A 14333-nucleotide genomic window follows, 5' to 3' on the forward strand; every position below is an offset into this window, starting at 1 on the left:
TGGGGTGGGGTGGGTGAGGGAGGCGGACGCTAAATGTACAGTTACTCCTCACTACCAACTCCTACCGTTCTACATCCGCTCCCGGAGGGGCGCAGAGCAGGAGTGAGCTTTTCTATGACACGGATTTGGACCCCTCCACTTCCTCTGCCTCCACCTCCTCCATCAACGAATCACACCTACCCCCACATTCCCCTTGTTTCTCTTCTCCTACGACAACATCCTAGCCATATCCCCCCGAATCCGCGCATAATCCAACAACCCTTCAATCTGCCCGACCGCACTGATAGCGATATCGCGATCCCACAACTTCCTCTGCGCAAAACTCTTCACGTCGCCCGCCGTGACAGCATCGACCTGCTTCTCCACTTCTTCGGGAGTCAGTCGTCGGCCCGTCGTGATGATCTGTCGACCGATGTCCTCCGCAATCGCCGTTGTGCCATCCAACGACAGCAGGATCGAAGCCTTGAGCTGTGCCTTGGCGCGCTCGGTTTCGGCCTCGCTGACTTGGAAGGAGAGACGACTCCACTCGCGGAGGGTGAAGTGGACGAGGTCGTCAATCCGCGTGAAGGCTTCGGTGACCATGTAAATACCCCACAAGCCCGTGTCGGAGTACGAGGTGGAGAAGGACATGAAGCTGTTGGCGAGTTTGTGCTCGTGGATGAAGGTGCTGAGTTTGCTGCCCAAGTAAGGGGAATTGCCCATGGCGCGGTCCCAGTTGCCGACGATGGCTTGCGTGACGAGGGCGGTGAAGTAATCGTCGTCCTTCCAGCTCACGCCCTCGACCGCGATGGCGATGTTGGCGGTGGGGAGGGTGTCGTCGCGGATGCGGACTTCGGAGCCGACGAAGTCGGGGGTGACTTCGAGCCCGCGCAGGGAGGCGGAGGGTTGTTGATTGGGGTTGTGCGCGGGCATGGAGGCAAAGTATTTCTCGGCGAGGTCGACGAGTTGCGAGTGCGGGATGCCGCCCGAGCCGACGAGGACCATGCGGTCGGCGGTGTAGTTGGTTTTGATGTAGGAGACCAGGTCATCGCGGGAGATGGATTGAATGTTCTCTTTCGGTCCGAGGATGGTGCGGCCGAGGGGTTGGTTCTGGAAGGCGGTGGCGTGGAGGTGGTCGAAGACGACTTCCTCCAGCTGCTTGTCGACCTCTTCCTGCTCGCGCAGGATGACGTCGCGCTCCCGCTCGATGGCGGAGGCCTCGAGCTTGCTGTTTTGGAGGATGTCGGCGAGGATGTCGACGGTGGCGGGGACGTCGGAGTTGAAGGCTTTGGCGTAGTAGACGGTGTTTTCGCGGGAAGTGTAGGCGTTCAGGTGCCCGCCCATGTTCTCAATTTCCAGCTCGAGCTGCGATTGTGAGCGCTTCTGCGTGCCCTTGAAGGCGAGATGTTCGAGGAAGTGGGCGGTGCCATTGGTGCGGTCCGTCTCAGCGCGCGAGCCTGCGTCGATCCAGACCCCGACGGTGCTCGTCTGGGCGTAGGGGGAGTGTTCCGTTGCAATCTGTCATATACCCCATTAGTATGTGTATGTGGATGTACTCCCCGCCCGGGAGTGGGTGATGATGGTGGTGGCGGTGGCATACAGTGAAGCCATTGCTCAAGGTGGTGCTCTCGGTGGTGCTGCCATGGCTGCTGACAGGAGTCGCCAGGCTTCGGATGAGGCCTGGCTTCGACCGTACAGCATTGATGGCCCGTTGTGCGCGCAAGCCTTGATGCAGACTCGCCGCGATCCTTCGTGATGCCATCACCGGCTGTGCTGCTGAAGAGGGGAGGAGGAGGAGGAGAGGGACAACAGAGCGTATATCACACTACTCGTCTCGATGGATGTTTCCGCGAGAGAAGAGCTCGAAAGCACTGGCGGCTACTTCCGCTTCAACCAATGGCACGCTTCGCAAACGAGCCGAGGACGGCGGGATCCGGCAAGCATCAAGCAGAGCAGAGCATCACCACCACCACCACCATCTACAACTCTCTCTGCACTAAGGTTTCATAACAATGGCCTCCGCACTCCGCCCCGCCATCCTCCGCCACGCCCTGGGCGCACCCGCCTCCACCCGCGCCCTCACCACCTCCGCCCTCCCCGCCTTCAGAGCGCACCACCTCGCACAACGATCACCACTCGCCCTCCAACGAGCAACCTTCCAGACCTCCACCAAACGAGCCATCCTCCCCGCCCTACCCCAAGTGATCAGGGGGACCGTCAACGACCCGGTTACCGTGAGGGATGCCGATCCGACGCATGGGAGCTATCATTGGACGTTTGAGAGGTAACCAACCATCACCGACACGGACAACCTACTGGATAGTCTTTGCTGACGAAGAGTGTTATCTCGTAGGATACTCTCCGCCGGTCTAATCCCCATAACCCTCGCCCCCTTCGCCGCCGGCTCGCTCAGCCCGGTGCTGGACGGCGCCTTGATCGGCATGATCATCGTTCACAGTTACATTGGGTTTGAGTATGCCTCTAAACCCTCCCCCGCCCTCCCTCGCATAACTCCATACATCCATGATCCATCATTCATCTGATATGTGATATAGGTCCATCATAACCGACTACCTCCCCAAATGGCGCGTCCCCATCACCCGCCGCATCCTGGAATGGGGCAACGTGCTCGCCGTCTTCGTCGTCGGATGGGGTTACTACGAATTCGAGACGAATGATGTCGGGTTGACGGAGGGCATTAAGCGGATTTGGCGGGCTGGGAGTAGCAGCAGTAGCAGTAGCAGCAGCAGCAGCCTGACCTCGTAAATCTAGCAGATTTCGGTAGGAGGGAAGGTTGTTCAGAAACTACTCCATCGTGTCACGTTGACTTGAATGCATGTCGGTGTCGACAACGGTGAGTTTGCATCGCGAAAGGTTCTTCATTAAGTGTACGTCTATATAACACGAGCGCCCGAGTCCCGAGTCCAGCCCAAGGCCCGTCTGTGCGCTACGGCGGGCCCTTCGCTCATCTATCGCAATCCACCCATTCATAAACGCCAAAGCGCCATACAAAGCTAAGTCGGGCTTACTCTCACAAGAGCAGCAGCAGCCCGCTGATTGGCGATAACGCTCAAAGTCCGGCAAGCAAGCCATGCCTTCAATCCACTGCTCCTCTTCTCAAAAACGTTGTAATAAAGTGTTGGATCCGACCACGGCCTGTCTCCTCGCTATGCCATGTCGATGCGATAGTGATATGCCTTTCGGATCAGGGCCCCCAACAACGCCTATATCGGGTAAGATCTCGGCCCAGCTCACACCCCGTCAATCCTTCATGAGGATTATACCGCTCGCTCAAAGCAGAACGATGCGCCACCGTTTTCCGTCAATCTCTGCGTGCCTCGACGTATGCGGTACAGAGCCCTGTCGGTGCCGGCAATTGCAGCGCAATCTATGCGTCCGAACCATACTTCCACCCCGTTCAATCTTCTTCAATCCACCTTGACCGCCCCATAAATCCGCCGGACAAACGCATACCCCGTCAAAAACCCCACCGTCCCCATCAACAACGCATACACCAGACACGCGAGCGCACTATACGCGAAGAACAACACTCCGGACCCCCACCCCACCACCCGGAGATGATGCACGAAATAATACCCACAATACGCAAACACCCACGCGCCACTCGACGCGCCGACCGCGAAACTGCGCCACCACCAGTGGTAGTTTTCATGGCAGAGGAGGATGTACACCGCGATGACGGTGGTTTGCATGACGGATACGAGGGTGATGGTGGTGATGACGGCGAGGTAGCCGAAGAGGTAGTAATACCCGCTCTTGTCCTGCCAGAGGGATTTGAAGACGAAGAGGAGTTCGATGAAGAGGATGGCGAAGGGGATGCTGCCGGCGAGGGCGACGGAGGGGAGGGGCCGGGTGTACCAGGGTTGGGGGTGCGGGATTTGGCGCGGGAGGGCGGTGGCGCTGATGGGGTGCGGGTAGGGTCCCGAGCGAAGGTAGCCGTGCCAGGAGCCGATGTAGACGAGGGGGAGTTGGATGAGGAGCCAGAGGGCGAGGAGGGCGAGGAGGGTGCCGAAGGGGATGGCGGTGGAGGAGGCCTGGGCCCAGACGAAGAGGTTCAGGAGGAAGATGGTGGCGAAGAAGAGGCCCGGGAAGAGGGTGGCGGTGAGGATGGCGTTGTGCTTCCAGTTCGTGCCGCCGAAGGTGCGGTAGATGCGCGCGGAGAAGTGGCCGGAGAGGGCGCCGGCGAGGAGGAAGAGGATGATGCCGACGGTGATGAAGCCGCCGCGGTAGGAGGGGTTGAGGAGGCCGAGGCAGGAGAGGGTGATGAGGCCGAGGGACATGAGGAGGAGTTGGGTGCCGGAGCCGATGAGCGGGGCGAGGTAGTGGCCGTAGGGTGGGGGGCGGAAGACGTCGCCGTGGACCAGTTTCCAGCCGGTGATGTCTTCGGGGATATCGTCGTCGGAGTCGATGTCTGAGGAGGCGGCGGCGGCGGGTAGGGTGGTGTCGTTGTCGAGTTGATCGAGGAGGCCGGGGAGTTTCTCGCTGCTGTTTTTGCGCGAGCCTTTGGAGCGCTTGCTGAGTTTGATCTTGCCGTCTTCGAGAATGCCGTCCTTGTGGCCTTTGATGTCGCCACGGATGGTGCGAGCAAGAATGACAGTGACGACTGCTGTTAGTAAGCCGGAGATGACGAGCGAGTTGACAATGGCGAGCCAGTGGATCTTGGTGCTGTCTTCCTGGTCGACGAAGTAGAGGTCCCACCGATTGCCCCATCCGAGCTTATCCTCTTCGCGCCAATACACGCTGTACGTGTATGGGATGGTCAAGGTGGACTGCTCGATCTCCGTATCCAACGCAACGACAGCTGAGGAGAGTCCTAGCGTGCTGTTGGTAGCATTCCGGAACATGGTGAGCTCCAGTCCATTTCGTGGGTTGTGCAGGTCGGCGGGAATACCGTTTGCATCGCGGTTCTCCGCCTCGATCGACTTGGGGTAGACCTCAAACCCCACAATCACCTTCCTGCCACGCTGTCCGTCCTTGCCCGGCGCGCGATGATACCGAATCATGAGCGTGACGTGGTTGTTGAGAAAGTACTTGGACTGTCCCGTGGTAAGCGAGGTCTCCTCATAGCCCATCTTGAAGCCCGAAGCGTAGTACTTCCGGCTCTTGTCCACGGTAACGAAGCTCGTCGCGCCCGGCAGGTTGTCGACAATCCACTCGGCGACGTAGCCATGCTTGACCACCTCAATCGCCTTCTTCAAGCCTGCCTCATCCACCTTTTGCGAGCAGAGGTAGTGCACCTCGTCGTCATTGTTCATCTCCAACTCGTAATCTGACACCATGATCCGGTCTCCGCGCAGCACCTCTCCCAGATTCAATGCGACATTCGAGCCGGATATCAAACCGGTACCCGGTCGCGACCGTCCTGACGGCGGACATACAAAGGGCAGCTCCGAGTATGCATATTGTATTTGGGTGTTGTCGCTGTACACTTTGTTCACGAACAGTGGGATTGGTTCGCCGTTGGCGTATGACTTGATCGACCAGCCGGGGATGTAGAAAGCATGAGCGAGTGGTAGACACAGCAGAAGACACGTCCGGAGGCTCGCCCGCCCAATCCGGTACTCGGCCGCCATGTGGAGTGGACAGTCGAGCCAGAGCAACCTCGCGTGCCTTCCCTTTTGGCGGAGCGTATGCAGCAAGGAAAGCGTCGTTACGAAGTACCACGACCTCGAATCGAATACAGTTATCGCTAAAGTCGTCGCACAAGAGTAATCGCGTGCTGACAGCTGTAGCCTCCGACGAAGCTCTCACGTTGGGAAGCTGACGCAGCCTCGTAACACCACCCAATCCTCCCCTCAACTCCTTCGTCTTTCCCACCCGAATCCCTGCGATAGCGAACGTAATTGGCCGACCTCGTCGTGTTGTTACCAGGTCGCCAGTAATCGGCCGGGCGTATGCGAAGAATAGAACACGCGCGGGTGTAGTACTCAAGTCCTAATCACCTGACGAAACAGACGAGAGACAAGGTGGGAGAAGTGAGTGGTCGGGTGGTGGGTGGTGGGTGGAGCAAGTACAGGACTGTAGCTGCGGCCGCTGACTGATCGGCCGTTAAGCGAACGTCAAGTGGGAGAGGCGCAGGGGAGGCGTGACGCTAAGGTGCGGAAGGGGAAAGTCCGATGCTGTTTCACCATAATCGCGCCGAAGCTTCTGCCCGACTATCAGCAATTCTCACGGACACGAGAACGCCAAGCCGGTGAACCCTGCATTAACAATAACCTTCCATAGAGTAAAGAAGCGGGCAGCAGTTACCACATAAACCCTCTCTCAACACTTCTCATATGGTAGTAGCAGTTGTGAATACGGATGGTATGACTTGGCTGATGTGTAGAGGAATGTATCTGCACGGTAATGGTGGCGGCGCGTATATGGGTATGGTAGGCATGATATTGATTCATTTACTGGTACTCCTACACATCACCTCCCAAGTAGTAGTCAAATCCTAAGCACAGAACGCCAAGCTGCGAAACGTTCCGGTTCAATGCGCATCATTCTTCGCTACAACCACCCTTGACGCCCACGCTCACTCGGTGCCCGTCGTATTGAGGACCGCCTAGCCACCCTCCCCGAACCCTGCCCCGACAGCACCAACCCACTCCTCTCCTGCTCCAGCCTTCTCATCAACGCCGCCGCAGGATCACGATCCGGCACCCGCGCATGCCACGACTGAATCGCATCCTTCCCACTCCGATCCGTCACCATCCAGCTCGTGTGTCCGTCTCTCGGTACGGTGTCGATGATGGTGCGGGGGTGGATGTCTTCCATGCTGTCCATTCCGTCCCATGCTCCTGGAACTGGTGCAGATGCTGCTGCCGGTTGGTCCAGACGCTCGTGCAGGCGATGCACTTCGGCGTAGGCGTCGTGGATTTGCGAGGTGGTGAGGTTGGAGTTGCGCATTTGGGTGGCGAGGTCGGAGATGGAGCAGCTTTCACTTTGGTCGTTATTGTCGAAGGCTTCGTAGGCGTACGTTGGCATCTTGCCATACTTCACCGTTTGGGGCGACGCATACGTCGTGCTGGGCAGCAGAGGCAAATCCTTCATGACACCTGAATCAGCTCTGAGTACTGACTTGCGTCTGATCGGTTCGTTGTCGACAGCTGAATCGACCGACAGCAGGCTCGCCTCCGACGCGTCGAGGTACTCCACACCCGGCCACGTGGGCGAATACCCCACGGTGATCGTATCCGTCTCCTCCCAAGACGGCGGTCGGGCCTTCGATCCAGCCGGCTTCCACTGCGACTCGCGCCTGGTCGCAGCATCGATCATACCACTGAAAGTCGTATCCCGCTCCAATCGCCGAGTCGGGGCACCGACTTCCTCCCGCTTCGCTTGCGGCTGCGCTTGTACCGGAGCAACCGACCTCTTCTCATGCCTCAACGACTTTCCTCTGCGTGGCAGTGCATTTGGGTAGCGATCACCAGAGCTGCGAGACAGGGCCGGTTGCGAGTACAAGCGCTGATCTACCCCCATCGCGCTCGCGCCCGCGCCAAACTTCCTCTGCGCTTCTTCAAGCGAGATGAGGTTATGGAAGGATTTCGGCGGATCACTCCGCGCGTCGTAGCACGCGCTGCCCTGGACGTGCTTGACGTCTAGCGTCTCTGCAGGGGAAGGCCGACGTACGGCATCGCTTAGACGACGACCCATCTTCTTGAAACTGTCGGATACGCATCTGCTGATGGATGGCCTTCTCTGGTGAGCACCTCCGGCGGACGAGGAAGCAGGGGGAGTCGAACGTACGACCGCGATGTTACCGACATACGGGTTGTACGCCGCTGTCGCCGCTGCAGCCTCTGCCCGCTCCTGCTGCGTCTCACGAAGAGCCTGCGATCGAATCAGCTCGTAATCCTTCGGCGCCGCAGGCAAAGGAGGAGGCCCCACGCTCCCACGTCGCTGCGTACGTTGACTGCTACTCCGAGTCGGGTGCTGCTGAGCTCTCGCCGTACCCCGACTGCTCCGCGACCGCCCATCCAACGCCCGTAGCGCTCTCTGCCGGTTCCGAGCATCCGACGGCGTCACGCAGATGGCGTCGAGCACATCCGCCCGCCACCCCTGCTGCTGACTGCCTGTCGTCGAAGCACCAGTCGTCAGCGACATCTTCCTCTCCGCACCGGGATGGTGTCTCACACTCACGCTCTCACTCCGGAACGGCACACGAGCTGACGACGACGACGTTCCTCCTTGGGTAGAGAGGGACATCTTTGGCCCCTGCTGCTGCTGCCGCCGCTCCGCCGTCTCCCGCAGAACCCGTAACGCCGCGATATCCTCGCTAAGATGGTACGGACGCTCCTCGCGATTGATCGCTTGCATCGTCGCGACGGAGTACTCGCTCGTCAAGGTTTCGAAGGAGGGTCGGGGGGTGTTGTGGCTTCTCATGGCGAAGTTGGCTCGGTCGGGGAGGGAGTTCGTGACTCCTGTGGGCCGTTTGGTTGAGAAGGATGTTGTTGTTGGTGGGAGGGACACGGCGATTTCAATTGGGCCTGGCACTGGCACTGGTGCTCCGACTCGCATTAGGTCGAGGACACTTTCCCTGGTTAACACGATGTCCGATGGGCTGGCAGATTTCATCACACGATGTAACAACGGTTCCAGTACGGTGTCCTTCGAGGCGAGAGCGGTATCCAACGAGATCTGGAATCATCTTGGACGTCGTGTGCGGAGTTCTACTTAATGGCGACACCATCACCGCTTCACGGTGTGCGCACAAGGACATTGTGGGCGAGGTTTCGTCAAGGCTATTGTGCGTGTGGGCTTTCACACACAGGCTTTGTTGTGCTTCACTCGCGGCGATGGTCTCGATTAGCGAAGCGCACCATCACTTCTTTGTTCAGACGAATGGTGTAGAGTCTTTGTCCATTGCGTTCGTTGACAGACCAGCTAGTAGCTACGCCGAGAGAGCAATGGTGGGTAACACCCAGGTGCTCAATGCCTTCGCACTGGCTGCAAACGCTGAGTGGAGTTGGGCAGCAGCGACAAGAGCCGCGATAGCTTGCTATTATTGCTGCATTGGGTTGAAGGCGCTCTGAGAGCGAGGAACGTGCCGGTTCCATCTGGGGGTTTGAGCTCACCATTGCTCGATTGCTGCATTGCGTTTGAGGCGCTCTAAGAGCGCGCGCCCTGCCCTTCCTCTCCGCCGGCGTGAGCTCCCGATGGCTGCACTGCATTGGAAAGGCTCCTCGAGCCAGCATCGGGCCCTTTCCCTCTTCTCCTCCATCAGCTTAAACAATCAGTTCACGCAAAGATCCATGTGTTTCCATGGCAGTCACACCTGCTATCTCCTGCTCCATTCCTATGTCCCTACCTCCAACGCCCACCCCCTCCACCCATCTCCAGCTCATCCTCATACCGCACGCTCACACGCCTCTCCTTCTTACTCTTTTTCCTCCCCGTATCCGTCTTCGGCTCCGTAGGCGCCTGCCCCTCCACCTCCTCTTCGTCCCTCGACATTCGCTTGCCAAGAGTAGTAGACTGACGACGCTGCTGCTCTTTCGCAACGCGATCGGCTTGACGGCGCTTGCGCTCCTCGTCGTAGACGTTCGTGCTAGTCGGGGTGGATGGAGTCTGAGGTGCGGACTCGGCCATGCTGGAGCGGCGCTCATGGCGGTCCGACGGACGGCGCAGTGGTGGACCCATACCACCCGGGTTGATGGCGGCGGACTTGCTGCCCTTAATTCTGAAGCCGACATCGTCAGATTCTGGCTCGATGGCTGGCTTCACTACCTCACGCTCGCCGGCACGATCACGCTCCTTGCCATCGTCGCGGGAAGTGCGGCGATGGCGGTGCGAGCGATCGTCGTCTTCATACTTGTCGTCACGATGGCGCTTGCTGCGGTCTTTGCCACGGCTATAGTCATCGTCGTATTTGCGATCCGACTTGCTTTTGCGCCTAGACTTCTCCTCGCCGTCGACGTTGCTCTCGCGATCTGGTGAGCGGGAACGGCGACGGTGCTTGCGCCTCTCCTTGCTGCGCTCACGGTGCGAGCGTGACCCACGACGATCATGATCCGCATCTCGAGATTCTTCGCGTGAGCGGTTCTTGCGACTTGAACGGTCGTCGTCTTCTTCGTCGTATTTGCTAGACCTGTCCTTCCTATCGCGGTGTTTTCGCTCCTTCTCCTTGCGGTAGCGACGGGATTCTTCACTCTCGTAGCCATCCTCTTCGTCACGGTGATGACGCTTCCGAGAGCGATGACGGGAGTCCGACCTCGCACCATCATCGTGATCGCGATCGTGGTCACGTCCTTCGCGATCAGTTACCACTGACCGACTGTCGTCCGGGCGCGGTGTCGGAGTGGCTGGTGGTGGTGCGCGAGGCTGGACGGGTGGAGTCGGCTGGATACGGCTGTACCACCCGGTATTAGGCTTGCCCTCGCGCATTGCCTTGGGACCAGACGGTGCGTTGATCGGTGGTGCTGGCGTTGGTGTAAGGTCGGTGGCATCACTTTGCATGCCATTTGGGCCATAGGCGCCGCGGCCTGACACGAAGTTACCTCTACCGCCACGGAAGCCACCGCGGCCGCGTGGTGCAAGATTATGTGCTTGCACATCATTGTACGGTTGTGGCTCTTGATCCAAGGCGTCTTGGGCATCGAATGCAGTCGTATCGGCACCTTGCGCAGTGGCTTGGCCTTCCTGGTCTTCGTTGATAGCACTAGTTTGATTGATGTTTTGCAAGTCCACTTCGTCCTGGTTTGCCGGATCTGGTGATAGGTTCAGCTATGCCTCGTAAAGAGGAGAAGCTCCGGTTGTACTTACCATCTCCCTGATCTACAATTTCGCCGGCGGCATGCTCCTCAATACTTGCCACGGCATCCTTTGAGTCGTCATTGATAGCTGCGATGTTAGCAGATTCTGCGGGGTTAGTGTCATCAACGGTCTCTGGGTCGTGAGTTTGGGCATCACGTGATGTCTGTCTGTCGCTTGGTCCGGCGCCGTTCATCGGCGCATAGCTGGGCGAAGGGCGGCGGCCAGACGGTCTTGGAGGCTCAGCCGATTCTTCTTCGGCATATTGCTGTGGCGCTTGGTTCGCGTATCCTTGGTTGCGACCGAAGTTGTTGTTCTGTTGATTGAAGTTCTGGTACCCATACCCACCGCGCCCGCGATTATACTGGTTGTAGCCACGGCCGCGGTTATAGCCGCGACCGTATGGGCGGCCACCGAAACCACGATCATTACGAAACTGCTGTTGGTTGATGTGAGGTCCGAAGTTTTGGTTATTATAACCATGCGGTCCGTTGAAGTTGCCAGGCCCACCAAATCCGCCACCATTCATCATTCCACCAAAGCCGGCCATGCCCATCGGCCCACCCATGTTCATGCCCATCATGCTCATGTCGCCCATACCACCGAACCCACCAGCACCGAACATCATCGAAGGATCCATCATGCCCGGCATGCCTACCCGTCGACGCCTTAGCCCGTCGCGATGAGATACGGAACGCCGAGAGCGGCGTGGAAGAAAATTGGAAGGAGACTTACCCATCATGTTCGGCATACCCATGCCGCCGAATCCACTCATATTCATGCCCGCCATCATCGGGTTGAATCCCGCACTCATATTGCTGAAGTCCATGGCCCCTCCATTACCGAAGCCGTTTTGCTGATTATGCTGAGCGAAGTCTCCGTATCCTTGATGTTGATCCGCACCAGCTTGGTCCACACCGTCGTATCCTTGTTGCTGCTCTTCGGTGGCGGCTGCCTCGTTGTTCTGGTGCTCGTACTTGGGTGGTTGTGCCGCATTGTCAGTCTCCTCCTTGTGTGTTATAATCTTCACCATGTCATCCTCGTCCTCGTAGTCCTCTGCTTCGTCATTATCGTCTTGCGCGTCATTGCCATTGGTGGCTTCGAGTTGACCACCGGTCTGTCATCAGTTAGCATCACGGAAGTGCGGAATCCAGAAGGAGTCTCACCTCCTCCACAACAGCATCATCGCTCTGAGCGCTGTTAGTAGGCTCTACAAGCGGTGTTTGCTCCTTGACAGCATCCTCGGTAGCGGCAGTTTCCTGTGAAATGAGGTCCGCCGCCGGAGCCAGGGCGGGAACTGCCGCTTCATTCACGGCTGGTGTAGAAGGCACGCCAGCAAGCTTGCTCCGCTTCTTCTGCTCGGTCTTGATGTACGCGTTGATAGTCGTACGTAGATTCTTCACTGGCGTGCAGTCATCGGGTGTTATTGGAGAATGGGTGCAGATCGGACACGTCTCGCCCAAGTCGCGGGAGCCTGATTTGGAGGATTAGCAGGCGCGTGAGGCTAACATCGTGACAAATTTGACTTACAGGTCAAACACAGTGATGTGTCGCAGCACGGCAGCTTTACGGCATCTATTGCAAGCTTGTTGCAGACACCGCAGCGTAGCTTTGGCGGGATCGACTCGATCGTGAGCGACCTGGAAGAGTCCTTTTAGTATAGGTGCGGAAAACACACCCATGCCGGACCTTACCTCGCCACCTCAATTGCGGTAGCATCGAGTAGCGCCATGTCGAAGGGTGCGTTGCGGATGCCTGAGACGCCCTTGCTATAGGTGGTCTCCGCCCATAACACAGAGTTGGTGGGAGGAGGATGATGTCGTTCGGGCCGCGTATCAAAGTACTGAGAGGATTTGGGAGAATAAAGCTCTGCGAGGATGCGATATGGTCTGACGGAGGATTTGAAGGTGGTAGTGGTTGAGTGTCGCGTGCCTTACTCAGTCTCGCGAAAGATTGTCGGTTTGCTCGAAAGCGCGGAAGCTTTGCCGAGATACCAACGTCACGTGCGTCACTAGCGCATCGCTTTGCCTTAAGGTGCCTTCGCCGCATCAAGGCGGTCGTTGAACCTCATCATCAATCTGATCTGTTTCTACTAAAGATCGTCCAGTCATTGCTGGGCAGTGGAGAAGTCGGTTGTACTTCCATCCATATCTTCCGACTGTCTACATCTGTTTTTTACCAGCATTGTCGATCTTACGTTCCTTTCTGTCGCTACCATGATCCTTGATCAGATCGCTTGGGTGGACTGCTTTGTATTCCTAATACTGCTCGCGCCGCAACTCCTACTCCATGTTGGCGTACTTGACACCGCAATATGCGCTTCCAAGGCATTGCCGCACCTTCGTATGTGTATCTGAGTAACACTAATGGCGTGGCGTAGTCCGAAGCTGACGCGCTGTAAGTCTTTGTGTTGCCGTTTCAGCTTGTGAAGGAACGCTATTTCACACAGAAGGACCAGCAATCACCCTTTGTACAACACGCAACTCTGTTTCAGGATGTCGTCATCCGATGCGTCCGATATGCGTTCGCGAACATACCAGCCATAATCGGCAAGGTGTTCTTTTCCAAGAATGTGGCCCTACCGTTCATGCGCTTCCGAATGCTTCGCCACGGGATCTGGAAGTGTCCCATCTACTGGCGTGAGGTCAAGCGTAACAATTTCCAAGGCATTTACATAATAGACGATGAAACTCGTCGACCTGATGTGGTAGTGTACTATTGCCATGGCGGCGGCTTCAGTATGGGCTCGTCGTACTTCTACATGGAGTTCCTACTCGCTTGGGTCACTTTATTGAAAGAGGCCGGTTACAGCAACCCAGCACTGTTCGCTTTGGAGTACACTCTGGTGCCAGAGAAGACGTATCCGACGCAGGTGCAACAGACGCTTGCAGGCTACAAGTATTGCTTGTACATGGCTAGCGATGACCCGAAGAGAGTATGCGTTAGTGGTGATTCAGCCGGAGCTACCTTGATACTGAGCCTGCTGCTTTGCTTGTCCGACTTCGCGGGGATGCGGAACAAGCTGCCTGGTATCGCAATCCCAATCAGCCCTTGGGCCGCCATCATCAGCTCGAAGAATAAGAACACTCCGTCCGACTACCTGGACGAGGACAGTCTGCAGCTTTACGGCAGCCAATATATTGGTACCAAAGCGTCGCCAGAGGATCCCTTGGTGTCACCAGGCCATTGTAAGGACGTGGCGCGGTGGCGGAGGGCGAGCCCAACACTCGGCTGGTTCTTCGTTTATGGCGCAGAAGAAGTCTTCGCACCTGTTGCTAAGGAGATGGTGAAGTTGCTGAGGGAAACCGGCGCTCAGGTCGAAGTGCTTGAGGAGAAGGGCTGGATCCATGCTTGGCCTGTGGTTAAGCTGTTCCTGTGCAACGATCAAGAAGAGCGCCTAAGCGGCCTGCGACCCATGGTGCGCTTTACCAGGGAGAGGATAGAGCCGTTAAAATTGGATTAGCAGGACTTTCCACCTTCATGACCCGCTTCGCACTCTTTCTCCGCGACTCATTTAGGTCGTCCCCACCCTTCCAATGATAGGCTTGGATCAAACCGTGGACTTGCTGGCATAAGGCAGCTTTGCTGGCGCCATT

The 14333-nt window shown here is 57.6% G+C and overlaps 6 protein-coding genes across 6 annotated transcripts; 2 read left to right on the forward strand and 4 right to left on the reverse strand.

Annotated features, from left to right (window-relative positions):
• Positions 1–64: 64 nt before the first annotated feature.
• On the reverse strand, positions 65–1830 carry BAUCODRAFT_154638 (uncharacterized protein). Its single transcript, XM_007675836.1, has 2 exons — positions 1580–1830; positions 65–1497 (listed from the first exon to the last, which is right to left on the reverse strand). Exons 1-2 carry the CDS (start codon positions 1739–1741, stop codon positions 208–210), a joined length of 1452 nt encoding a protein of 483 aa, XP_007674026.1. The 5' UTR covers positions 1742–1830; the 3' UTR covers positions 65–207.
• A 161-nt stretch (positions 1831–1991) lies between these two features.
• BAUCODRAFT_64927 (uncharacterized protein) lies at positions 1992–2745 on the forward strand (the record flags this gene model as incomplete). Its single annotated transcript, XM_007675534.1, has 3 exons — positions 1992–2263; positions 2333–2452; positions 2535–2745. 3 exons carry the CDS (start codon positions 1992–1994, stop codon positions 2743–2745), a joined length of 603 nt encoding a protein of 200 aa, XP_007673724.1.
• A 662-nt stretch (positions 2746–3407) lies between these two features.
• Positions 3408–5573, reverse strand: BAUCODRAFT_65886 (uncharacterized protein; the record flags this gene model as incomplete). The annotated part of the gene is made up of 3 exons (XM_007675588.1): positions 3408–4501; positions 4574–4813; positions 4892–5573. The coding sequence occupies 3 exons, from the start codon at positions 5571–5573 to the stop codon at positions 3408–3410; spliced, it is 2016 nt and encodes a 671-aa protein (XP_007673778.1).
• Positions 5574–6469: 896 nt separating this feature from the next.
• On the reverse strand, positions 6470–8739 carry BAUCODRAFT_385986 (uncharacterized protein). The gene is made up of 2 exons (XM_007675837.1): positions 7876–8739; positions 6470–7818 (listed from the first exon to the last, which is right to left on the reverse strand). The coding sequence occupies exons 1-2, from the start codon at positions 8560–8562 to the stop codon at positions 6496–6498; spliced, it is 2010 nt and encodes a 669-aa protein (XP_007674027.1). The 5' UTR covers positions 8563–8739; the 3' UTR covers positions 6470–6495.
• Positions 8740–9116: 377 nt separating this feature from the next.
• On the reverse strand, positions 9117–12678 carry BAUCODRAFT_385972 (uncharacterized protein). The gene is made up of 6 exons (XM_007675838.1): positions 12432–12678; positions 12268–12377; positions 11904–12211; positions 10750–11854; positions 9341–10694; positions 9117–9291 (listed from the first exon to the last, which is right to left on the reverse strand). The coding sequence occupies exons 1-6, from the start codon at positions 12467–12469 to the stop codon at positions 9213–9215; spliced, it is 2994 nt and encodes a 997-aa protein (XP_007674028.1). The 5' UTR covers positions 12470–12678; the 3' UTR covers positions 9117–9212.
• Positions 12679–12869: 191 nt separating this feature from the next.
• BAUCODRAFT_84891 (uncharacterized protein) lies at positions 12870–14258 on the forward strand. The gene is made up of 2 exons (XM_007675609.1): positions 12870–13080; positions 13140–14258. The coding sequence occupies exons 1-2, from the start codon at positions 12954–12956 to the stop codon at positions 14198–14200; spliced, it is 1188 nt and encodes a 395-aa protein (XP_007673799.1). The 5' UTR covers positions 12870–12953; the 3' UTR covers positions 14201–14258.
• The last annotated feature ends 75 nt before the right edge of the window (positions 14259–14333 follow it).

The sequence above is a fragment of the Baudoinia panamericana genome, assembly GCF_000338955.1.
Source record: "Baudoinia panamericana UAMH 10762 unplaced genomic scaffold BAUCOscaffold_3, whole genome shotgun sequence".
Taxonomy (NCBI): Eukaryota; Fungi; Ascomycota; class Dothideomycetes; order Mycosphaerellales; family Teratosphaeriaceae; genus Baudoinia; species Baudoinia panamericana.